The sequence below is a fragment of the Ascaphus truei genome, chromosome 20, assembly GCF_040206685.1.
Source record: "Ascaphus truei isolate aAscTru1 chromosome 20, aAscTru1.hap1, whole genome shotgun sequence".
Classification (NCBI taxonomy): Eukaryota; Metazoa; Chordata; class Amphibia; order Anura; family Ascaphidae; genus Ascaphus; species Ascaphus truei.
Genome location: NC_134502.1, coordinates 16,431,631 through 16,457,319, shown reverse-complemented (window position 1 = coordinate 16,457,319; position 25,689 = coordinate 16,431,631). Strand labels below are relative to the sequence as shown.

The 25,689-nt window shown below is 41.0% G+C and overlaps 1 protein-coding gene across 1 annotated transcript; it reads right to left on the bottom strand.

The window, feature by feature from the left end:
• Positions 1–1,121: 1,121 nt before the first annotated feature.
• On the bottom strand, positions 1,122–16,595 carry LOC142470953 (extracellular calcium-sensing receptor-like). The gene is made up of 6 exons (XM_075577759.1): positions 16,474–16,595; positions 15,467–15,764; positions 13,957–14,778; positions 11,583–11,810; positions 2,122–2,245; positions 1,122–2,047 (listed from the first exon to the last, which is right to left on the bottom strand). The coding sequence occupies exons 1-6, from the start codon at positions 16,593–16,595 to the stop codon at positions 1,122–1,124; spliced, it is 2,520 nt and encodes an 839-aa protein (XP_075433874.1).
• Between the last annotated feature and the right edge of the window lie 9,094 nt (positions 16,596–25,689).

Here is a 25,689-nt window from a genome sequence, read left to right as displayed (position 1 = left end):
ATTCAAAACAAAGAATAAATAAAATGGAGAATAAAAACCAAAACTAAAAGTCAGAGCACGTATGCACATACACACAATTTTATTGAGATTGTTAACACCTACATACTGTATACACATTTCCTATAATCAAGGACCGACAATAAGATATAGCTGAATGCATGTAGGAGATGTAGGAATGAGTTGACCAAATTGGATCACCTCTAAAGTCAATACGATCCTAGATGGTATTAAGATCTATATACCTGGATCCCCAGAATCCCACATCTAATAGTGTTTGCAACTCAAAAATCCATCTGCATTCACGTTGCAGAACATGACGGTCCCTTCCGTGTCCGAGAGGGACATGCTCGATACCTATAAAATGTAGACATCCAACTGAAGGGTTTGATCATCTTGACAATCTAAATATTCGTTTATTGAGTGGCCTATTACAGGAGAGTGAAAACTCTCCAGGACAGGTTCTCTTCACTAATGTTAGGAATACATCCAAGTTCATGCCAGCGATGCAAAGCAGTTCAAATGTGGATATGTTCACAAATCGAGTCACATCAGATATATTAAATCTACCTACAAAGAAAAACAGAATGAGCAATTTGAGTCCTCCGGAGATAGTGGCCCTTAGAGATTTAGAAAAGGATGAAACAATAGTCGTCAAAAGTTCTGACAAAGGAGGAGGATGGAGGTAGAGTTACAGGGCTGTGAGTACGCAGGAATAGCAGGGGAGACTGCAGAGAAGGATGGAGGTGTAGTGACAGAGCTGGGTGTACACAGGAATAGCAAGGCTGCAGAGAAGGATATAGGTGGAGTGACAGGGCTGTGTGTCCACAGGAATTGCAAAGTAGGCTGCAGAGACGGATGGAGGTGCAGTGACATTGCTGTGTGTGCACAGGAATAATAAAGGAGACTGCCGATAAGGATGGAGGTGCAGTGACAGAGCTGTGTGTACACAGGAATAGGAGAGGAGGCTGCAGAGAAGAATGGAGGTGTAGTGAAAGAGCTGTGTGTACACCGGAATAGCAGATGGGCTGTAGTTCAGAACCGAGTGAAGAGACTACCTTCAAGCTTTATTTTCTCTCCATCTGCTACCTCCATTTAATGTCAGACCCCCTGAATTACCATACCTAAAAAGGCTTGTCCTTGCCACCCCTGGCATGTCTGCTTAGCAGATGTTTCTTTGTGTTCACATGGGGTCTGAATAGGATGATGTAGCACTTGGGCACAAAGATACAGACCACTATGCCCCAACTGGAGGACAGGATGGCAAAGACCTCCATTGCCACTGTGTATTTACCATGTGCACTGAGGGAGGCTGGGATATAGGACACCCAGACACTGAGGAAGGCCAGCATGCTGAAGGTTATAAACTTCGCCTCGTTGAAGTTGTCAGGGAGCTGCCTGGCCAGGAAGGCAACAATGAAGCTGGCGCTGGCCAGGAGGCCAAGATATCCCAGCATGCACCAGAATGCAATGGGGGAGCCCTCGTTACACCCAATGATGATTACCCCAGGTTGGGTTTGGATGTCGTGCTCTTGGAAGGGAGGGGAAAGGGACAACCACATCACGCAAATGCACAGTTGAATAAGAACGCACAGCCCAATGACAAAGTAGGGCACCTTTGTCCCTGTCCATTTTTTTAATCTGCTGCCCGGCTTGGTGGCCTTGAAGGCAAAGACAACTGTAATCGTTTTTGCCAAGACGCAGGAGATACAGAGGGAAAAGACTATGCCGAATGCCACCTGTCGCAGAAGACACATCTCAGGCTGTGGGTAGTCGATGAAAGCCAAAGAACAAAGGAAGCAAAGGGACAGAGACATGAGGAGTAAACAACTGAGGAGCCAGTTGTTGGCCCGAACAATGGGCGTTGTCCTGTGGCAGATGAAAACTCCCAGAATGCCAATTGGGATAATTGAAGAGGAGAGAGAAATGGCTGCTAAGCTGATCCCCAATAAATCTTTATAGGAGAGGAATGTTATGGTCTTTGGGAGGCACCTGTCGTGTTGAAGACTGGGCCACGTGTCCCAGGAACATCTGTGACACTCCACAGCATCTGGAAAGGGACACTGATGTCAACTTTTATCATGAATTACATGTCTTTTCCCAAAACATATGTGACCTTCTTACCTGTTTGGTTGGAAATCTCTTCTTGGGGGCATGGGGAACACTCAAAACAACAGGCAGGTTTTCCTGGTATGGCCATCTTCCTAAACCCAGAGGGACAGCTTGGGCTGCAGATCGAGAGAGGAGCCTAAGGGTGATTCAATGGAGTTGTGGGGAATTGCACCATATATAAAATAAGTTCAAAGTTTTACATGATATATATATATATATATATATATATATATATATATATATATATATATATATATATATATATATATAAATAAATATATATATATATACACACACACATGTAGAGGAATGAGGTTTGAAACCGCATACACTCTGACTCTCAATAATGGTAACCAATAAAGACGACTAATGAAGGTAATGTATCCCTTGCCGGCGGTGCTTCTGGGCAAAGATTAATATGTAAAGAGCAGAGAAAGAGGCCCACAGTGAAACACTCAAGTTTACCAAAGTATAAATCGCAATTTTATTACATAAGTGGTCCAAGTTTAAGACAAGGGTCGAAAACGTGTAGGAGTGGGAGCGCTGGGCAGGACCCCCTGACTCTATCATCTATGAGCGCCCGTAATTATGCCACAAGACTCTACTGCTTTATATTTTAGTGATTAAGTGTTTACATGGATTTTTTCTGCAGGACCATTTGCCACTCTTTATGTATTGTACTGACTGTGCTTACACTATTACTGTGACTGCTATTACTCATTATAGCTAGTGGGGATGGATCCACTTTATTAACAGCTTGTATACTGCGGTCAGTTTATCTACATCACACTTTGCACGCAAGTAAGGTTAAGGATACACTTCCTATTGTGCTTTCCAATTTGTTGAGCATTATAACACTTATTTGCTCATTTAGATCTAGAGCACACCTTACCTTTTATTGATTAGAGTGGTTTTTGTGCATGCCATATTCTTTTGGTTTGCTGCTGTCATGTTAATTGTCTAAATGCAGACGTATAGACTATGTACATTTACAGTTACTTCTTGTCTCATTGTGATTCAAATTGACTCTAGCATCCTTGTCTCTTTTGTGGTAACGTGCAGGTATATATAGTTAGGTCCGGAAATAATTGTACACTGATATAAGTTTTGTTATTTCGGCTGTGTACCAAAATACATGTAAGTTAAAGTTAAATAATGAATATGGGCTTAAAGTGCAGTCTAACACAGATTCCCAGCAAGCTCAAAGGGTTAACTAAATAACCAATTATTATTATTGAAGTATTTTACTTTATATGTTTTGTCAATTTGATGCAGCATTGGGCACCCCCTGTCTCTTGTTAAAGTGCAGTCTAGCAGCTATAATTTGAGGGTATTCACATCCAAATTGGAGGACAGGTTTAGGAATTACATCTCTTTAATATGTAGCCCCCTCTTTTTCAAGGGACCAAAAGTAATTGGACAATTGACTCAAAAGCTGTTTCATGGACAGCTGTGGGCTATTCCATCATTATTTCATCATCAATTAAGCAGGTAAAAGGTCTGGAGTTGATTCCAGGTGTGGCATTCGTATTTGGAAGCTGTTGCTGTGAACACACAACATGCGGTCAAAGGAGCTCACAATGCAAGTGAAACAGGGCATCCTTAGGCTGCAAAAAAAATCCATCAGAGAGATAGCAGGAACATTAGGAGTGGCCAAATCAACAGTTTGGTACATTCTGAGAAAAAAAGAACGCACCGGTGAGCTCAGCAACACAAAAAGGCCTGGACGTCCATGGAAGACAACAGTGGTTGATGATCATAGGATCCTTTCCATGGTAAAGAAAAACCCATTCTCAACATCCAGCCAAGTGAAGAACACTCTCAAGGAGGTATGCATATCATTATCCAAGTCTACCATAAAGAGAAGACTTCAAGAGAGCAAATACAGAGGGTTCACCACAAGGTGCAAACCATTCATAAGCCTCAAGAATAGTAAGGCCAGATTAGACTTTGCCAAACAATATCTAAATAAGCCAGTCCCATTCTGGAAAAGCATTCTTTGGACAGATGAAACTAATATCAACCTGTACCAGAATGATGGGGAAAAAAAAGTATGGAGAAGGCTTGGAACGGCTCATGATCCGAAGCATACCACATCATCTGTAAAACATGGTGGAGGCAGTATGATGGCATGGGCATGCATGGCTTCCAATGGCACTGGGTCACTAGTGTTTATTGATGATGTGACAGAAGACAGAAGCAGCCGGATAAATTCTGAAATGTACTGTATAGAGATATATTGTCGGCTCAGATTCAGCCAAATTCAGCGTAGTTGATTGGACAATGACCCAAAACAAACTGCTAAAGCAACCCAGGAGTTTTTTTAAGGCAAAGAAGTGGAGTATTCTGCAATGGCTGAGTTAATCACCTGATATCAATCCGATCGAGCATGCATTTCACTTGCTGAAGACAAAACTTAAGGCAGAAAGACCCACGAACAAACAACAACTGAAGACAGCAGCAGTAAAGGCCTGGCAAAGCATCACAAAGGAGGAAACCCCGCGTTTGGTGATGTCCATGTGTTGCAGACTTCAAGCAGTGATTGCCTGCAAAGGATTCTCGACAAAGTATTAAAAATGAACATTTTATTTATGATTGTGTTAATTTGTCCAATTACATTTGAGCCCCTGAAATGTATGAAAATGGTTGCAATTCCTAAACATTTCATATGATATTTTTGAATTAAAGCTGCAAGTCTGCACTTCAATTGCATCTCGGTTGTTTAATTTCAAATCCATTGTGGTGGCGTACAGAGCCCAAATTATGAAAATTGTGTCAGTGTCCAATTATTTCCGTACCTAACTGTGTGTATGTATGTATATATATATATATATATATATATATATATATATATATATATATATATATATATATATATATATATATATATATATATATATATATATATATATATATATATATATATATATAGACATATGGAGACCAGGGGATCCTGATAGCCAAAAAGAGACAGCACACTGCAGGTATGATATCAAAAAAGTGTATTCAGTAACACAAGGCCGCCAACGTTTCGGTCCTCCCAACGGGACCTTCCTCAGGGCACTGCCCTGAGGAAGGTCCCGTTGGGAGGACCGAAACGTTGGCGGCCTTGTGTTACTGAATACACTTTTTTGATACCATACCTGCAGTGTGCTGTCTCTTTTTGGCTATCAGGATCCCCTGGTCTCCATATGTCTACATACTCTCTATGGGACAAGCATCTGCCTCCTGCAACAAAACCGTGAGTGCTAATCTCCATACCTGACTATATATATATATATATATATATATATATATATATATATATATATATTTGTGGGTATAGACCTATTGCCTACTAATTGGAGAGGTGGTGACCATGTTAATGCTATCTCTAGATTAGAGCCCAAGTGGATATATGCTGTAAAAACGCTTATTCCACTTGGTCTCAATGTAGATATAGATCTAGGAGCTTTTCTTCCCTAGTCAGAATTACAGCTCATCGTCTTTTCTGCTCTTTATTATCTCTTTGTTAAATTGTTCATCATTATTTATGCTGTCAAAATATGTGGTCACATTTAGAAATGTTTTTGATACAGTATATTCAACTTCATTGTCTCTTATTGTAATGATGATTCCTTAATTGTGCACTGGCTATGTTTGCCATCTGCAAGTCATTTCTATCTTCATTAGGCATTACAGAGCCTATCAACCAACCAGGAGTAAGCTTCACCTATATTGGATTGACAAACAGTATGCAACATATCCCTTGACAAAGTCCTCTCGGACGAAACGCGCAGGGCTTTGTGCTATCTATGTTTTACTACAGCAGAGTTCTTGCCGTGAACGGACTCTCTTATTACATGCCTTTTTAAAGGCATTTTGAACTTTTGCTAATTCTCACTGGTTGACGAGTGTCGGCGGAATATACACCACACCAGCAGCAGCGGCTTTCAACAAAAGTGCAGGTATCGCGAGTTCGATTCATTCACCAGTGAGAAGAGGAATCTGATTACAAGCAATCCAGGACATCTGAAGACTGTGGACAGACGTCGTCCTCTGTATCCGTGGGTGTGATCTGATTGAATACCTCACTGCATTGTTGCTGCTTAAGATGGTCCCTGTACCGACATGCCTGTTTTATCTACCACTTCGTAAGTAGGATCAGTGATTGCGTTGTGAGATCTCCTTAATATACGTACTTCACCATATTGGCTTCTCTTTCTTTATTTTAGGTATTTCCAGCCCCCTCCTATTACTGGACATTCAAAGTGTTTTATCCCTCTGTTTGCTTAGATTGCAAGCATATATATTGGTTTGCTCCTTCTGTTTCTTTATTCTGTGAGATCCACCCCGTGAATGGTGCCATCCAGCAGCGGAACAGTGATGATGCCACAGTAGCTGTTGGAAATATCGTGTGAGCCTGAAAATAAAGGATGAACTGGGGAATTAAAGATCACCAGCAGCAGAGTTCCTGAGTCCCACTGTGGATTAAAGGCTAACAATTGCCGGATTAAGTGTAAGTGCATATCTTACCACCTAAGCCCTGATTGCTCAGATATACTGCCCTATGATGTTTCTCTCCTTTTCTTCTCTCTCCCAGCATATCTGCGCCTAGGTCATTTCTTCGCTATATATATTGGTTTGCTCCTTCTGTTTCTTTATTCTATACTATATTCTTGGCTCTGTGTGTATCCTACACATTGTGGCAGAATCCATTATATTCTTTTTCAGTTTATATTTTATATTTGCGCACTTATTGTTTCATATATTGTTCCATATATATATATATATATATATATATATATAAAACAAAAAAAACATACAGTGGCGCCAATAGATATATTGGTGATAAAATAAAATAGAACTATATCAGTCCAATTGTATTATAAAGAAATCATAAGCAGTAATGAATAAAAACAATACTAATCTACTCCTAAACAATTCCATCCATCGGGGAAAGCGAGGACTAGAGGAGTCAGGGCAGGCAGGGCTGTCCAAAGAAAGAAGATTAATAGAGGGCGAATAGTGATACCTGAGTGTTCAGGTGTCTTCATTTTGTCTTCGTTTCAATTGTCTATTTACGAGCAAGCACTATTGGAAAAGGGGTTATCTTTTTCACCTAGTACAGGCTCCAATGCATTCAAGTTATTTGTTGACCTTAACTGCTACTTTAGTAAATTGACCCTTCAGAGATATTTTAACATTCTTAATGGCAAAAAACAACTGGTCACTGTTGGTGCTCCTCTGACTGATGATTCTTTCTGTTCAGATGCACTTTCACAACTGTTGACTGATCACAGGACCTCGATGCAGACATTTGCAGACCCATTGGATGAATTTAATCTTACGTTGCATCCAGTAGAATCCACCTCTTCTACTCAGGTAAGTGATTTGGCTGTTATGCATTCGCCATTCAGGCCACAGTCTCTCTTCTTTCCTTACCAATCAAAGAGAGGCTATGTCGATTCTTTTTACAAGTTGGTCCTGCAAGATTTTGAACGTCTTTGTTCAGGACCTTCTAGAATACGACATAATCTCTCCAAGCCAGAAAGGGTTGCTTTAGATGCTCTCAAAAACAATGAGAGTATCATTATCAGACAGGCAGACAAGGGGGCGGTATCGTCATCCAGGATAAGGAGGCTTACCTACGGGAGGCGTTGAAACTCCAGGGTGACGCTGCCACCTATATTATCTTACCTACTGATCCAACACCTAGATACCAGATCGAACTTAAAGAACTTTTAGATCAAGCACATACAGTATTGATGGAATACTCACTAAATCAGAATTTAATTTGTTATATAACATTCATCCTCGTATACCTGTGTTTTACCATCTACCAAAGCTTCACAAGTGTCTCATTGATCCCCCTAAAAGGCCTATTATCTCTGGGGTTGACTCGATGACAGCATGGTTGTCCCAATATGTTGATTACTATCTCCAACCATATGTGACCGCACTTAGGTCACATATTAGGGACACGCTGCATGTCATCGATGCCATCTTCGAGATAGTATGGAAGCCCACTTATTTGTGGGCTACGTGTGACGTTTCATCTTTGTACACATCTTTGTAGCGCATTCCAGGGGGTTTGATGCAGTGAGCTTCTGGCTAAACCAGGATACTACAATCCCTTCATGTCAAAAAACATTTCTACTTGAAAGCATTAAATTTATACTAACACATAACTATTCTTTGTTTGAAGAGATTTATTATTTGCAGATTTGTGGAACGGCCATGGATACGAGATTCGCCCCAAGTTATGCCAAGCTGTACATGGGCTATTGGGAGGAGTTTGCCGTGTGGCAGTGTGCTGTGCTTGGAGCGGGTCTCGTATAGTATGGCCGTTTTATAGATGATTTAATATTAATTTGGGATGGAGAGGAGGAAGCCTTTAGAAACATTTTAAAATCATTTGACAAAATGATTTAGGTCTTAAGTTCACCTTTGAAATTCAATCGAAATCTGTAGTATTTTTGGATCTGGTATTGGGTGTTGATGATGATCTGAATATTATAACAAAAACACATTTTAAACCGGTTAGTGTTAACAACTACGTTCATGCAGACAGTAATCATGCTGCACGTTGGTTTAATTATATCCCATTAGGTCAATTTCATAGAATGAGGAGAAACTGTACCAGGGATGGTGACTTCATATCCCAATGAGACTAAATTTCGGGAAAAAGGATTTGACTCAAAACTTATCAAACAATCATTTGATAAAGTCTCGGCTTTGGAGAGATCTTCACTTCTTGTCAAGTCGCGACAAAAGAGAGAAAATACAACTAAATATAAAAAGAGTCATAATATAGATACATCCATGTCATTGAAATTTATCACAGGTTTTAATCAATCTTCGGGTACTATTGGCAAAATTCTCAATAAACATTGGGAGATTTTGAAATGTGACCCCCATTTGGGGGCAGTAATATTTCGGAAAGCTAGAAATGTCAAGAACATACTAGCACCGACTAAAATTAAGAATAATACCGTCTGGAAACCACAGGTGTGGCAGGTCATGCTGCACCACTTGTGGTTACTTGTCAGCATCTGATCAGTTTGTCTTGTCTGTTAGAGGTTGCACACACAGAGTCTTAGGGTCAATCACATGTTTAAGCATGTATGTCATTTATATGCTGACGTGTGGTTGCGGCAAGCAGTATGTGGGCCGCACCACACGTCCTTTCTGTGCTCGTTTTCTCGAGCATCGAAGAAACATTAAAAATGGTGGTAGCAGTCATGGTATTTACAGACATTTTGATGCAGTTCACAATAGAGATCCAATCTCACTGAAAATTATAGGCTTGGAATATGTTTCACCCCTCTCGTTGGGGGGTGATCGGTTCAGGATATTATGTAGACGTGAGACTTATTGGATCTACCAGTTGGATACGTTAGCACCTGGTGGATTCAATGAGTCTTTAGATACAAGTACAATCGTGTGAGCTGTGGTTTTTGTATGTAATTTGCCCATTCAGCCCTGTTTCCTCGGTTCTCTGTTTTTTCTCCTTTCCAATTGCTAACTGCAGTGACCAATTTAGTATATAGGGGTCTAATCTATATAAGAATTAATCAATATGATTAATCATGTATATATAGTTTAATTTTTAGAATTTTTTATTTACTTTTAATTTTTAATATTATTATTATATTTAAAAAAAAATGTTTTATTTATTATATGGGTTGTACACACTTTCCATTTACATCTGGATATACTACTTGGTCATTGTAAACTTCAGCAAATAATCAATATTCTTGTTATCTTTATGTTTTCATTTATCTCCTTAATTATTTATTTATTAATTAGTACTTTATAATATATGATTGTATTATGATCTAATATTGACTTTCTCTCTGGTTTATTATTTAAATCAGCGAATCTATATGTATGAATTGTATCATGTTATATAAAGGGAAGTTTCCCTTAGCTCATTGGTTGCTAAGTAACTCGCCCCTCTCTCTTTTTTGGTATAAATCTATGCCCGAGTTAAGTTCCCATCATCCTTTGACAAAGTAAGTGTATCTGACGAAACGCAAATATATATAATATTTTACATGATATATATATATAGATATAAAATCAGAAACATTGCACGCACAAAACAAAATATAAAGATACAAAAAAGATCCAAATAGATACAGAAAAAAATAAAAAAGGGGTGGCATTCCTATATGGAAAAAAGTGAAATGTAATAACCAGGCTCATTAATAAATGTTAAGCCCACTTAAATGTTAAGCCCCTTATCTGTGTGTTGAGGTCCTAGAGTGTCAGCTCTTGGACCCAGATGTCAGAAATTCATTACTGTGACTGTGCAAATTATGCGACATTAAAGATTTATTTGCGTTTTGCCTTTCCTGGGGTGCTGGGACTGGGAGATTCCTAGGCTGTAAGTTTCAGGTTGGGTTTGCCGGAGAATGTCTTTACAGAATGTGTCTATGTATCGGGGTTCCAGAGTTATGGGATACCCCAAAAGTTGGATCCGGAAATCGAGTGAGATTCTCGGATACAGCCAGGCACATTACTCCAGTCAAACTTTGACTCAGAAAACGTTCTTACGACTCACCGCCAGGATTCCTGCTGCAGCATCATCCAGACAAGGTAAACGGGCATGAAGGGGTAAATGTGTACCTGCAACCATACATAGGATCCCTAGTATAACAGGGGTTCCCTAGTATAAGGATGGGTGCCCAGATACATGCCCAGGTACCTTGAACCTGGTATAAGGGTTCAGGTTGTGCTCCAGCTATGTGATAAAGCTGAGCATGATTTCTTATGTGTAAAAAGTTTTAAAAGTTATTTTCTAAAGTGTGCCAAGAATGAAGCTAGTGAGTGTAGGCAAATTATACTCTCACTCCATCCCTGACACCAGAATAGAAACTTATATATTTTATAACACTAAAGACAGGACACAGTATATTTTAATAAAGAGTTATATTTAATAGGTATATGTACTGATAACCAGTAAATGAACTGTGGGATTTCCAAGTCATGGATTCCGAGGGACCAGATGGCTACCAAGCTTGGTGCCTATGGGTCTGTGCGGAGTCCGGACTTGAAAGCCTCAGGGATGCCAAGGTATTAGAACAGGAGGGGTACTGCAGTTCTGCTTGAGTGCCCGCATCCTGGGCTAATACAGGGCTATTCCACCAGTATTTTCCAGAACCCAGATTCTGTGGACCCTGGCCAGCAGGTGGGCTCAGTGTGCAAAGAGGCAGAGGTGCCAGGTTGGCGCATGCCCCTTTACAGACTGAATAAAGATGCCCCCCTGGTTTTACAATACCGGCAAATCGGTGATTGGCTAGCAGGAGAATTCCCACGCTCTGATAAGCTGTAGATGTTGGTGAATGAGACCCTAAAACCCATAAGGGGACTTGAAGCCAATCAGGAGCGCAGATTCCAAGCGCCAAACCAACAGCGGCAAATTCAAAGATTGATTTTCAAATTTCAATTTCAAAGAAGTTGATAGTATAAGGTTTGGTCAGACATACCTGTGTATCCCCACTGGCCCAAATAATAGCCGAACTGTTTACGCTCAAGATCTTTCCATCGGGGCCACTTAAGTCATAACTTCCCACTTTCACCTGCTCCACGGTGCCTGCGGTGCTCAGATGCCAGTTCACGATATCGTAGAGGGCTGGGGGGTTCCCTTTTGCATCGAAAAACATCGGGGTCCTGTCTTTGGTTTTAAAGTGTACACTCTTAATGTAATGGAGAAGCTGGAAGAAGATGTCAGACATTTAACTAGTGACTAAAATAGTCAGTCCCGCAAAGTAGCAAAGTGACCTAATGATAGCAACGTGTTTAATGGGTTAAACGGTCATTCTTATGTAGCAGCAAAGTAATCACAAAAAGGGGAAAAATATAATGAACTCTTTGTTCAGAGCAGATCTGGGAGGCAAATCGTCACAACAAAACTTCATCAACATACACATTTGGGACATACCATTGTAGTAACGGTTACATAGTAAATGAGGTAGAAAAGACATAGATGTCTATCAAGTTCAACCTGTGTTACATTTAGATGACAGATACTGATCCTATATTTATATTTACAGTACTGTATATTGATAGAAAGGAGGTAAAAAAAAAAAAACAGTGAGACATTTGATATATTCTTGTATATCTTTCCTTTCTAAAAAGATGCACAGCCTTTTTGTTTTTTTAAAAGATATCTATTGTATCTATCATCACAGTCTCCATGTGTAATGAATCTCACACTGTAACTGCCCGTACTGTAAATAACCCTTTCCTTTGTTGCTGGTGAAATCTCCTTTCATCCAACCTGATTGAGATGACCCCGTGTCCTTTGTACAGGCCTTGGGATGAATATTTATTTTGAAAACTCCTTGTATTGTTCCCAAATATATTTGAATATAGTTATCATATCCCCTCTTAGATGCCTTTTTGTAATCTAAAAGCTTATCATTTAACAGAACACATTTAATTTAATTGTATCTAAAGCCCTCTCCCACCTTAAACCTTTCTCACTCTCTGCCCCACACCTCTGGAATGCCCTTCCCCTCAGTACCCGACTAGCACCCTCTCTATCCACCTTTAAGACCCACCTTAAGACACTTCTGCTTAAAGAAGCATATGAATAGCACTGTGGATATTCTGAACACATGATACATAAAGCTTGGCCCCCTGCAGACGCACTTACCAGAACTCCCTCCTACTGTCTCTGTACGTTCTCCCTACCTACCAATTAAACTGTAAGCTCCTCGGGGCTTCTGAAATGTTACTTTTATGTCTAAAGCACTTATTCCCATGATCTGTTATTTATATTATCTGTTATTTATTTAATTACCACGTGTATTACTACTGTGAAGCGCTATGTACATTAATGGCGCTATATAAATAAAGACATACAATACAATACAATACAATACAACAAACTGTTTCCCCGTCCTTATTTTGGTGATTTCTATAACAGAATAGACCTTTGTTTAGTCATTTTGTATACAGATGTAGCAAAGCTTAGTGTCTACAATGCCACACGCGGCCACGGCTCCGAAAGTTTACCGGTGATTGAAAGACTATTGGGGAGTGGGGTCCCATTCAGAAACATGAAGCCCCCACAGCTCCATCACCGCAGACTTGTGCTAGATCGTCAGTGAGTCTTGTTACATCTGTACCTTGATCATTTCGATACAGTTGGAAATGTCTAACACTGGAGTATTTTGATTAGTTACCTCTGATATATTCTAATATAAGGGGTGGAATAACCCTATATTTCTTGCCATCAACTCTTTCCATATGATTTCTTAGCAATTCCTCCATGCGTGATTTACTATATACTTTGTTCACCTTTTTGGATAGAATTGGGTTAATATTACACTATAGATGTTGTGAGATTTGTACATAAATATCGATCCTGTGTAGTTATTTTAATGAGCAATTGCAACTTGTTTGATCTATTGAGCTATTTCTAATAAGATCTAACATAAGCAACAACAATTTTCTGTTTTCCGTGTGTTCTTTTTGATTTCGGGGGAACACACTACTTTTCATAGAGGATCTGGTGCAGGACGCCAGCGCCGGAGGGACAAACGAGTGGACTCACTTGGAACGCCGGTGAAACTCGATGAATGCTCGCACTCTACTACACCTGTCGGTGTTTACTCACATGTAAGTGAGTGATATTATTTTTACTTGGTGCTAATATACAATACTTATACAGGCTGTGCTTGTCTGTTATTTTCTTTTTCATATTTTTCATAATGACGATGACCTGTTTAATGGTCAAAAGTGTGTGCCCCAGGTAGGAAAGAAGTGACATAATGACACTGACCTCTATAATGGGTTACACTTTAAATAAAGGGTCAGTCCCATGTAGGAACAAAGTGAAATACTTAGTCTTACTTGCCATGGTCGAAATGATGAGATGTTGGCACAGGCACCATAATGGAATGGTCCACTTCCTGGATTACAGTGGAGCAGGCTATGTAAGGCCCATGCAAAGGTGTAAACTGACATGTACACATTGAGACTACTTCTCTGATCTGCTTCAGACTTGGAGCTGTCCAGCTTCTCCCTCCCTGTACATTGTGGAATTGTGGTGTTACTTGTCCAGTCATCTACATTCTTCTGGTCCCGCCACTTACAAGAGAAAGTCTGCTTCCAAAAATCCCTTATAAATGTATCATTTGGTGATTTGGATGGATGGAGGGTGTGGAAGTAATCAAAGAACCCTGGCATCGGCCCAGAATGGATGGCAAAACCGATGGTGCCAACCAAGATCCTATGAAACTTCTTAATGGAAAGGGAAGCAAAGGTTGACCAAGATTCACTGGCCACCCAAATATTCCCTGTCACGTTCTGCCTCCACAGCTCTTCCACCACCGGCAGAAATGCAGAGTAATAAGACAACACCATGATTGCCTTGGCTGTTGACTCCTTGATGATGCGAACGAGGTTGGGAGCATTACTGTTGGGTTGTCCGGTCAAGATATACTCAACAAAGGCCACGCAAGCCCCAACCTTGACTATCTCCTGCTGAACCACCTGAATCCCAAATTGACCGTAATCATTGTCAATGGCCAGGAGACCAATCCAGGTCCATCCAAAGTGAGACACCAGCTGGGCCAGACCTTGGGACTGAAACTCATCACTGGGGATGGTCCGGAAGAAGGACGGGAACAGATTCCGGTAACTGAGGAGAGGGCTGGTTGAAAAATAACTGATCTGTCGAAAAAATGACAAATGGGAACGAAAATAACGTCTACAAAGGAACATTTGGCGCCATCCATTCCATTATTAACCAGGGTTACAACTGAAAAAGAGACCTGAGTGGTCTTTAAAGCTTTGTACACATGAAAAACAAATACATACCGTACTCCCCTTATGGAAAATGAAGCTATTAAAAAGATTGGCCTCACGTTTATAGAAAACACATACACAATCCCTGCGCTCCTCCAAAATCGCCTTGTATTTATTTGTAACATTTCTACATTTTGTTCCTCAGTCTATTAACAAAGGTGACATTTAGTTAAATATTTTGGAAGAAATGGGTGTATGTTTTGCTAAGGACCTTGTGCGCACTCACAGTTTCCAATCATAATATTAATTGCACAAAATTACAGATAGCATTATGCTTCATTCATTTAACCCTTTAGACACTGTCACATATTTGACTACATTTAGTCCATATGACAATAAGGAATGTTATTTATTGAGAATAGGTATCTGCTGAACTGGAGTTTACCTTGACGGGGTCAACAGGTTTGAATAATTTTTGATCAAAAGATGCAACTATATTGCTTCTGTATACGTGAAGAAGTGACCTCCTGGGGGTCTGAAACCAATGCTCATGTGCCCTCATATTTCAAGTCCATCTATATATAAATATATATAACACTCATAGCTCTCTTACCTGTGGGTATCTGTACAGTCCCAATATGTGGGCCATTAGGATGGAGCGTGTGGACGCAGAGTCTCCAATTACACCTGCTAGAGGTGGTCCTTTTTGACATCGGTAATTGGGGATACTTCCTTGTCCTTGTCCTCCTGACAGCATCCAGAGTGTTCCATCTACTACCCGTCTCATGGAAACGCAGGAGTCAAATATCTTGAAGCCCAGAGTGATGTTGGGGAGGATATCAGGGTTTGAGTTAATCTCCTCCACAGCAAATATCATTGCTTGCATGTCCCGATAATTCATAGATTCAAACCTAGAGGGAGAGGAAAAAATGCTACAGACAGTTTGTTAGTGACACACACACACACACACACACACACCCACACACACACACACACACACACACACACACACACACACACACACACACACACACACACACACACACACACACACACACACACACACACACACACACACACACACACACACGTGGACTTTGGACTGTAAGACCCCCAAAACAGACCACCATAACTGAGAGACTGAGTAATAAAGACTTTGCAACACGATTATCTTGACTAAACCCAAGTCTGCTAACATACTGTAGGAACAAGGCCACCCAGTCCCCTACACTAATTCACAGAAAGAAGATAGCAGAGAAGTGCTAATGGAATTAAAAGCTAGTGTGTGGTAAAATTAAATATGCATGAGTAACACACACACACGCACACGCACACGCACACACACACACACACACACACACACACGGGTAGGGGCTCCCTCAGTCTGTCAGTGTCACACAAACACACACACACAGGGATAGGGGCTCCCTCAGTCATTAAGTGTCACACACACAGGGAGAGGGGCTCCCTCAGTCTGTCAGTGTCACACACACGGAGAGGGGCTCCCTCAGTCTGTCAGTGTCACACACACAGGGAGCAGGGATATTAAGTCAGTGTCACAAGCGCACGCAGTGCCCCTTTTGAGAGCAACAAAGATAGTAACATTCAATTAAAGCTTACGTCTGACATTTAAGATCTGCAGGTTTGCTTGTGAAAAGGTTTTTGCTGAAGCTTCTGTCTACGTGAATCTCAAAAGTTCCCCCTATAATAATGTCTCCAGACCCGCTCAGATATTCAGTCATGTTATCAGCAGACAGATGGCAGCCTCGTCCTGACTCCCAGCACATACAAACTTCCACAGCTAATGTGTATAAAACCCACATTATAACCAGGAACAATCTTCCCATTCTGTATAAACAGCAGATCTGTCTGTGTCTGTGATTCATCTCTAACTCCCAGGGAGAGGAGCTCCCTCAGTCTGTCAGTGTCACACACACAGGGAGAGGGGCTCCCTCAGTTAGTCAGTGTCACACACACAGGAGAGGGGCTCCCTCAGTATGTCAGTGTCACACACACACAGGAGAGGGGCTCCCTCAGTTAGTCAGTGTCACACACACAGAGAGGGGCTCCCTCAGTCTGTCTGTGTCACACACACACACACACATAAAGGGAGAGGGGCTCCATCAGTCTGTCTGTGTCACACACACAGGAGAGGGACTCCCTCAGTCTGTCAGTGTTACACACACAGCGAGAGGGGCTCCCTCGTCTGTTAGTTTCACACAAAGGGAGATAGGCTTGTTCAGTCTGTCAGTGTCACTCAAACTGTCACAGACATGAGATGGGATCTCTAAGTCTGTCAGTGTCAGTGTCCGCTCAGTGAAACATGGCCAGTGTCCCCTCAGTCTGTCAGTGTCACACACACAGTGTCCCCTCAGTCTGTCAGTGTCACACAGACAGGAGAGTAACTCCTTAACTCAGTTTTTATAAGTTGTGTAGATGTCCTGGGAATGCAGATATTAATTACACCATCTCTCTAATAATTATCTTATGAAGGAAATGACAGCCCCCTGGGAATCAGGGCTAATTCCAAATATACATCTCTTTATTTTCATTCTCAACCATTCCCACGAGGGACAAATGACAGCAGTCTCAGTATGATGGTGATAACAATGAGAGGAATCAATATATTTTGTCATGCTTTTGCAGTGAGCTATTTGAAGAACCAGTAAGTAAGAAGTAACCATATATGCAGTTAACAATAATTATAGGGAGCATATATATTTATAGACCTGTTTCCTCTATTTTCACTCAAGGGACTTCACGGTATTAAAATATAACTTTTAAATTATATACAAATAAAATATGAAATGGAAGTTAGAAAGTGTCATTAAAAAACCCCTAATATATGCATGAGCTTTACCCCTTCCCCTTCACAAATATCTATGTAACCCTATTTCCCCCTCCATACCTCTCAATTTCATGTAGAGTACCATAGGGGAAATGGTGTACTGGTTATGGTGTCTAAGGTTGTGCAAATCTGCTGGCAACAGGGGGGCCCTGAGTCTCCCGCAATGGCATAGGGGATATCAGGACAGGCTTTTGGGGTGAGTACTGATCTTTACTAACAACTGGTGCAGCGCCTCCATCTCATGCAGCCCCCAGGATGTGGGGAGAAACCATCTGCATGAGTGTCTCCTTTCCAGCGTCTCCCTGATTGATTCCACTCTCAGGAAAGAAGTATGATAATCAGCAAAATACTTTATTTCTCCAATACATGGCAGACTGCCCATCTTGCAGCAAGGTGCTTAGCAGCACATCAGCTGGCCGTCACCAAAGGATGTCCCTGGACAACACTCCTAGTAAGGGCCCTAGAAGCTGTCCTTGCTCTTCTCTTACTCCCTGGTGGAGTAAGAGGAATAGTCTTTCACCTCTCCCAGAGGGAGGGCAACAAACCTGCCAGAGCCCTGGCAGCTTGCGTGAGTAGACTATCCTTTCCCAAAGGGGAGAAGAACTCTCTAAATCAGGAAGTGCTATGCAGTAAGTAGTTCCAATTATCACCACCCCTGTGTTGCTGTGATTGGACACAGAGCCTGATGACACCATCTTCACTGACTCACTGCACAGCATGTGTATGGGGAAAACCCATGATTACAACTGGCAAACCTTCCCTTACCAGGGGTGATTACTATAAATATGGGGAAGGGGAAAGGATAGGGGAAAGGAGGGACAGGGAAGGCTCCCGCATCAGCTAAAGTACATAAAGAATTAAATAGTCAGATAATTACAGATCGTATCTGGTGCAAAAGGGGACAAAGGGATACACAGTGTGATAGGGTCAATGACTCCGTGTATGTGAATAGGAGATGGCAGTATGCATGCTATCCAGTAAATGAGGGGTTAACTCAGCTTGTCAAGCAGACCACAGGTGATTTGAATAAAGCTCCTTTACCTGCTTTAAAAACAGGAAGAGGAAATGCCTCTGGGGCGGCAGTCTCTCTCTCTGAGGCATAGAGGGAAGACAGGGAAGTGTTAAGACAGACACAAGCTGCCCAAAGCGATCCTGTCCCAAGAGGGAAGAATAAAGCTCCCAGGTAAGGAGCCAACTGCGTTTGCTGTACTTTATTGGGCTGGAATAGGTTAGCTAGCCAGCCAGATAGTTAGCCTGCACTTTTGTTTAGCTAGTACCCCGACCGGGGTTAGGTTTTGGTTTCATTTCAATTTTAAAGGGACAGTGTACCCATTGTTTAGTTACCGTTTTTGGACAAATAAACCCAACAGCATTATTTCACCGGAAAAGACGTGTTGTCTCCTCACTTACCACGGCCATCCTGCCACAACAGGAAAAACAAACAAAGGTTCCCCCCTGAATGCACTCAGATCGACCTAATTGATATGATGTAAGGAATTAAAATAAGTTAATATATCAACAATCAATAAAATAGTAGTTGTACAGAGGGGTGTGGTAAACAGGTCCAAGACCACCCCCAAATTACATACCAAATGTGTTAACGTTTTAACCGTATGACGTACATACACGGAAAAAAGATAAGGAAGAAAAAACACTGCACCTAAATAAACTGGCATATGGCCTCGGTCTATGAATGTCTCTTAACGCCTGCAGAACTAAGTACAAACCTACAGTGAGGAAGCACTTTTATCTAATAAACCGGCAGTCTCAGATACTATAAAACTGTCGATACTAAATCTGGAGGAGAAAATTCCTTAAAAGGTAATCATTGAAATACCTATAAGTACTGAAAGCAAGGAATAATCAGACCGATATAATATAATGATATATGTGCAGAGTTCAGCGTGAAGTCACAGTAACAGCACTCACAGTTGAATCTGTATGGTCAGCATGGTAGGGTAAAAAAGACAGCTAGCGAGAATATAGAATCCTGGGATAAGGGCTAGCACAAAATGTGCAATTGTATAGCCCCGAGGCACGGTTCACAGACCGTATCAAGTTATAGCCTCATAACTAGGAGTACTTTATTAGGCATACACTTATATAATAAGGAAAATGTCTCAATAGTAATATAATAAAGTCTCAACACATAATATATTCAGCTGATGTCTGTTACCACATAATGATTCTAACCTAGAAACATATAGAATGCTAGAAGCTGCCCGTTGGTTACATGATTGCTATAGCTGCATACCAGCCTCTTAAAGGGGTAGAGCTATGAGATGACAGCATGGCCAACATATATAACGTGTTAAATCCAATATCAGACATAAGTGTCCACACTTCCCATACTAAGGGGATTTAACAGCAACTAGACAATAGACTCACAGTGACTATACTCTTATGCCAAGTCTGGTATAATGGCCTGGATATTACAATGCAGTCTCAAACCTATAGAGACACTCAACATGTCTCCTATATTATGAAATCACCTATCAATGAGTGACCATACAGGTAAAACTACATATACATAAGTCATATAGTCCTAACCTGAGAACAGTAAGTAACCACAAAAAGCAGATATAAGCGGAGCAGCTTAAAAACATAATAACAGGTAAGGCAACCTGGTAAGTAATCGTGTGAACTTAGGACATTATACATTCGTACCCAGAATAGGTACGCAGTAGATATAGATCAGCATAGTACGTATATGGCTCAGAACCAGAGCCGTGGTCATATGCACTAGTGAACACTTCATCACAGAGGATGCTCAGATAAAGGGAGAGAAGACAAATTCTTCATTGAGCCCCTTGGGCTTATATCTGCTTTTTGTGGTTACTTACTGTTCTCAGGTTGGGACTATATGACTGGGACGAAACGCGTCAGAGTTCTCTCTGTAGCAGACTTTTTTCAGTGTATATGCACTAATTAAAACAACCTTTTATTCATCTGCGTGTGGATCTCCTATTTCATACCAGTGGCAGCAGTGAACCGCCTGATTACCCTATTTTTGTCCGATTAGAGCACCAGACAATTCCTAGGCTTGATCCGGTGAAGCAGAGGCAGGATTTTCAAAAGTGCTTTGTTCCCAATAGCAAAACACTTAGCATTGCGGTGCCGGAGAAGCCTGGCCAAGCTGAGGACAAGTTCTAGAGACGCAACCAAGTTCTAATATCGAATGAAGACCCGGCCAATGGGGTAAGTCAGGAAAATATCCCATAGATAGTACCGTGGTATTCCTGGACGTGGAGCGGACAGGGTATGCCTTCCAGAACCAGGTGCCCTGCACATAGTTGAGGCTAGTGTCTCCCCTCCAGAGCCCCAGTTGTGGTGTATTTCCCTTGCTTTTGTGTTACTTTATATGCCTCCTGGTTTTACCAGGATAAATCTAATTTTATTCCTACCTTGTCCTGCCTAGTGAAATTGATCCCAGAAGGTAAAGCTGTTAAAGGTACTGGTCTCCCGTGCTGAAGGTGATGAACTTGGCCTCGTTGAAGTTGGCAGGGAGCTTCCTGGCCAGGAAGGCAACAATGAAGCTGGCACTGGCCAGGAGGCCAAAATATCCCAGCATGCACCAGAATGCAATGGGGGAGCACTCGTTACACCCAATAATGATTACCCCAGGTTCGGATGTCGTGTTCTTGGAAGGGAGGGCAAAGAGTCTATATTAATGAACAATTGGTTAACTGAGGAAGAAGTTCATGGGCGGCTTGATAAAATTAAAGTAAATATGGCACCTGGCCCTGATGGCATACATCCAAGATTTCTTAAGGAGTTAAGTTAAGTAATAGCAAACCATTACATTTAATAATCTAAGGCTCCATTTCCACAGGCTCAGTACCACAAGATTGCGTTAAGCAGATGTCGTGCCTATATTTAAAAAGGGAGCTGATCACAACCGGGGAATTACAGACCTGTAAGCCTGACTTCAATTGTGGGGAAGCAACTTGAAAGTTTAATACGAGATAATATTTAGGAATACCTAATGAAAAAGAAAATTAATAGTAATAGTAAGCATGGATATATGAAGGATAGATCATGCCAAACGAACCGTATTTGTTTATTTGACGAGGTAAGTAGGAATTTAGACTAGGGTAATGCAGTTTATGTGGTCTACTTCGATTTTGCACAGGCCTTTGGTATGGTTCAACACATGAGTTTGGTGTACAAAATAAAACAAATTGGACTCAGTAAAAATAAATGTAAAGATGCAGCGGCCGTTATTCGAACATATCACTCGTTGTATACTTCGGAATCCATGTCATCGGGAGTCATTACCGCGTGTTGACTTGTTTTTATCGAGTGCAGAAAATTGCATTTTAGTGTTTTGGTTTTTAAAAACCTGCAAAATTGACATACTACTGTACTGTACACATTACAAATCATTCATTTCTGGCACAGAAACGCGAAGAATTGCATCCGAAGAAATCGGGATCCATGAAATTCAAATAAAGCAACCTCGTGATTGGCCTTGTGAAGTACAGCAGCAAACACAAAAACGGCTTTGTGATATGTTTGAATAATGGCCGCTGCATCTGTACCTGGATTGAAAACTGGTTGAAGGATAGACAACAGAGTGTTGTCATAAATGGAACTTTTTCAGGTTGGAGTGAAGTACCTGGGGGATCGATACTGGGACCTCTGCTTTTTAACTTATTTATTAATGACCTTGAGGTTGGCATAGAAAGCAAAGTTTCCATCTTTGCTGATGGCATTAAATTGTGTAAGATAGTAGAATCAGAGCAGGATATTATTTCTCTCCAGAAGGACTTTGAGAGACTGGAAACTTGGGCAGGTAAATGGCAGATGGGGTTTAATACAGATAAATGTAAGGTTATGCATTTGGGAAGCAAGAATAAACACGTAACTTACAAATTAAATGGGGATACATTAGGGGAATCCTTGATGGAGAAAGATTTAGGAGTGCTTGTAGACAGCAGGCTTAGCAATAGTTGCCAAAGTCATGCAGTAGCTTCAAAGTTACTTTCCTTGCAGTTTCACTCCCAGTGCAGATGGAATGGATACATTATGTTGCCTTTTTCCCTCCAGTCTGTCACACCCCTGGTTGCCCTGGCAACATCTCCAGTCCTCCAAGTTAATGGGCTTTCCCATCCCCCCTGTCCCTGCTGACAGTTTGGCCTGACCCCTATCCCTGTGTCACGAGCAGTACCCACTATCTTTACTTCCTGACATTGGCAGAGTGAGCACATTCATGTTTCACCCCTATGGCAAGGCCAATTCTTTTCACCTGCCCTTAACTACAAAGCATCCACAGAGATACATCTTTCCAACACAAACATCTTATCCACAAGTGCCTGTTTTTATTGCTGCTATCCTAAATAAAGTGAAGAAAATATATAGGACTTGTTCTGCTTTGGAAAGAGGGCTGAGTTGAAGCTAGCTGGGTTCATTCATACCCTAGACATGACCCTGGATCCAGAATATCTACAGTGAAAAGATTTCTTTATGGATGGACGTGACCAACGTATATACCATAATTCCCCATGAGGAGGGTCTTAATGTCATTAGACGTAATTTGACGGACCAACACAGAACAAATACCTCTTCTGATTACATTTTACTCCTTCTTCATTTCATACTTTACAAAAATTATTTAAAATTTGAGCAACAATTTTATTTACAGATTGCAGGTAATGCCATGGGCAGCAATGTGGCACCTTCTTACACTAACTTATTCATGACAGATTTTGAAGAAAGGCACATCTTTCCAAGTGAATACTATAACAACATGCGTTTTTACTGCAGATATATTGATGACCTGTTCTTTTCATGGGAGGGGACATCAGATAAGCTTGTCAATTTCTTTGATTTTTTGGAAGTACTGGATACACCGGTGCGGTTTACCAAAAATTGGAGTAAGGCACAAATTTCATATTTAGATGTCTTATTGACAAATGAAGAGGGCACGGTACACACTGATTTGTATAGGAAGCCCACAGACCGTAATGCCACCTTACATGCATCCAGTTTCCATCCTGAGAGCCTTAAAAACATGTTACTTTTCTCACAAAACATTGGAGCATGACACATTGTGGACAGACCAGCACAATTAGAGGAAACTAGCAAAGAGATTGAGACACGGTTCATTGACAGGGGACACAAAAAATCTGTTGTCCACACAGCCTTGAATATGACAGCTAAAAATCCATTGGTCTCACAATCAGATGGTAGAATCACCTTTGTAAGTAAATTCACTACAGCTAGTGCTTTTGTTAAGTCGGTCATAAAAAAACATTGGAAGGTTCTAGAAACTGATGTTATCCTACATGATTATTGTAAGGATTGCCCGAGATTCGCCCATAGGGGGGGTGAAAATCTTAAGGATATTTTGATCAAGGCTGATAATAAAAATCACTACTCTACCCCACATTTTCTAAGTACCGCCAAGGCCGGTTGTTATAAATGCTATAACTGCAGTGTTTGTAACAGTCTCAACACAGGGGATGTGTTTTATCATCCTAGAAGCGGAAATGCTTTTAAAATTAAGGAGCGTATCATCTGCAACACTACTCATTCTGTATAATTAATATGATAAAATGCCCCTGTGGACTTTGCTACATAGGTAAGTCAAATAGGATGCTCAAGACGAGATTTATAGAGCACAAAAGCAAGATCAGCCATAGCGCTGAGGAGACAGTTCTAATAAAACACTGTTCCGAGTTTAATCATGCAGTGTCGTCTCTTAAATTAATGGGTATTGAGCACTTGCGTACTTCCAAACCAGGAGTAGATAAGGATGTTTTATTACTCCAAAGAAAGTGCTATTGGATCTACACCTTGGATACCGTGAACCTTAATGGGTTAAATGATTTTATTTCACTAAACTGTTTTCTAGAAGAACGTTAACATTCATATTGTATTTTTTTTTTTAGCTTTTTAGGTTGCTGCCACTACCTGCATTCATTCGCTCTTCAAGGCTGGTTTCTAGCTTTAAAAGTATCAATCTATTTGCTTAAAGTAAAACTTTATTACATTTCCATGATTTACTCATTGCTCTATAAAGAATTCCTGCTCTCTTTTTTAAACTTTGTACACAGTTGAGTTTTAATGTTTCTGATTAGGACAACTCATTATCTTACGTGCTGATTTGGGCCCCCTCCTTTTTGCCCCCATGCTCCTGGATGAAAAGCCGACGAGCTGCTGACATCAGATGTAAACAGGATCACAGTGAGTGATGGGGGGAGCAGCTACAGATGTGACAGGAGGATTTTCTTGCTGGCTGACGGAGTATTTAGATGGAGGAGTGCCTGGATGTGGGACCCGACACCACGTGTGATGACACGGCTGGATCTGCAAACACAGAATTGAGTTGTTACTCACTAACAAAATGGATTAACAGATACCTGGATGACAAGGACACACCTCCAAAATCTCCTTCCCCCTACTCCTGGCCCCACCTCCCTCATCGATATGAAGGTGATATCAACAACAGCATGATACAGGACTATGGAAGGAGTGTCTTCACACAGCTGCATTGCATAATGGATAATGAAAACAGGGTGTTGTGGGTATGTGGGGTGTATTTAAGGAATCATTTTTGACTTTTTTCTACATGCCACATCAGTTCACTTGATAAAGACCACTACAGTAGGTCGAAACGTTGTGATGTTTCAGTCTTAAAATAAATTAGATTATTGACAAATCCGTTGTGTTTTGCGTTGCCCATCTTCATGAACTGCTGCAATTTCTGCAGGCTTCCACTCACTCGCTGGAGAACAGGGAACCCTAAGAGAAAGGAAAACACCAGTAGTTCCCAGTCAGTAATACCAACTGATACTGTCACTGACTCACTACAGATTTTTAATCTGTCTAAACATATTTTCAGTCCCGAGCAACTCAGTTTACTTAAGAAGGGTCTATCCTTCTCACCCACGTCCGACTTTAATTTGTTCGAGTGGGTGAAGGATCTAAATCTTTTTGGGAGGAGATTATTACTACACAAATTTCATTCTAAACGGTCTAGTGAT

Excerpts from the sequence above, each read along its gene's own strand:
- LOC142470953 (XM_075577759.1), bottom strand. The coding sequence starts at position 16,595 with ATGACTGAATATCTGAGCGGGTCTGGAGACATTATTATAGGGGGAACT. Across the intron at positions 14,779-15,466 it reads GACTGTACAGATACCCACAG|ATCAGTTATTTTTCAACCAG; the intron begins GTAAGAGAGCTA and ends TTTTTTCGACAG. Across the intron at positions 11,811-13,956 it reads CATCATTTCGACCATGGCAA|CTTCTCCATTACATTAAGAG; the intron begins GTAAGACTAAGT and ends ATCTTCTTCCAG.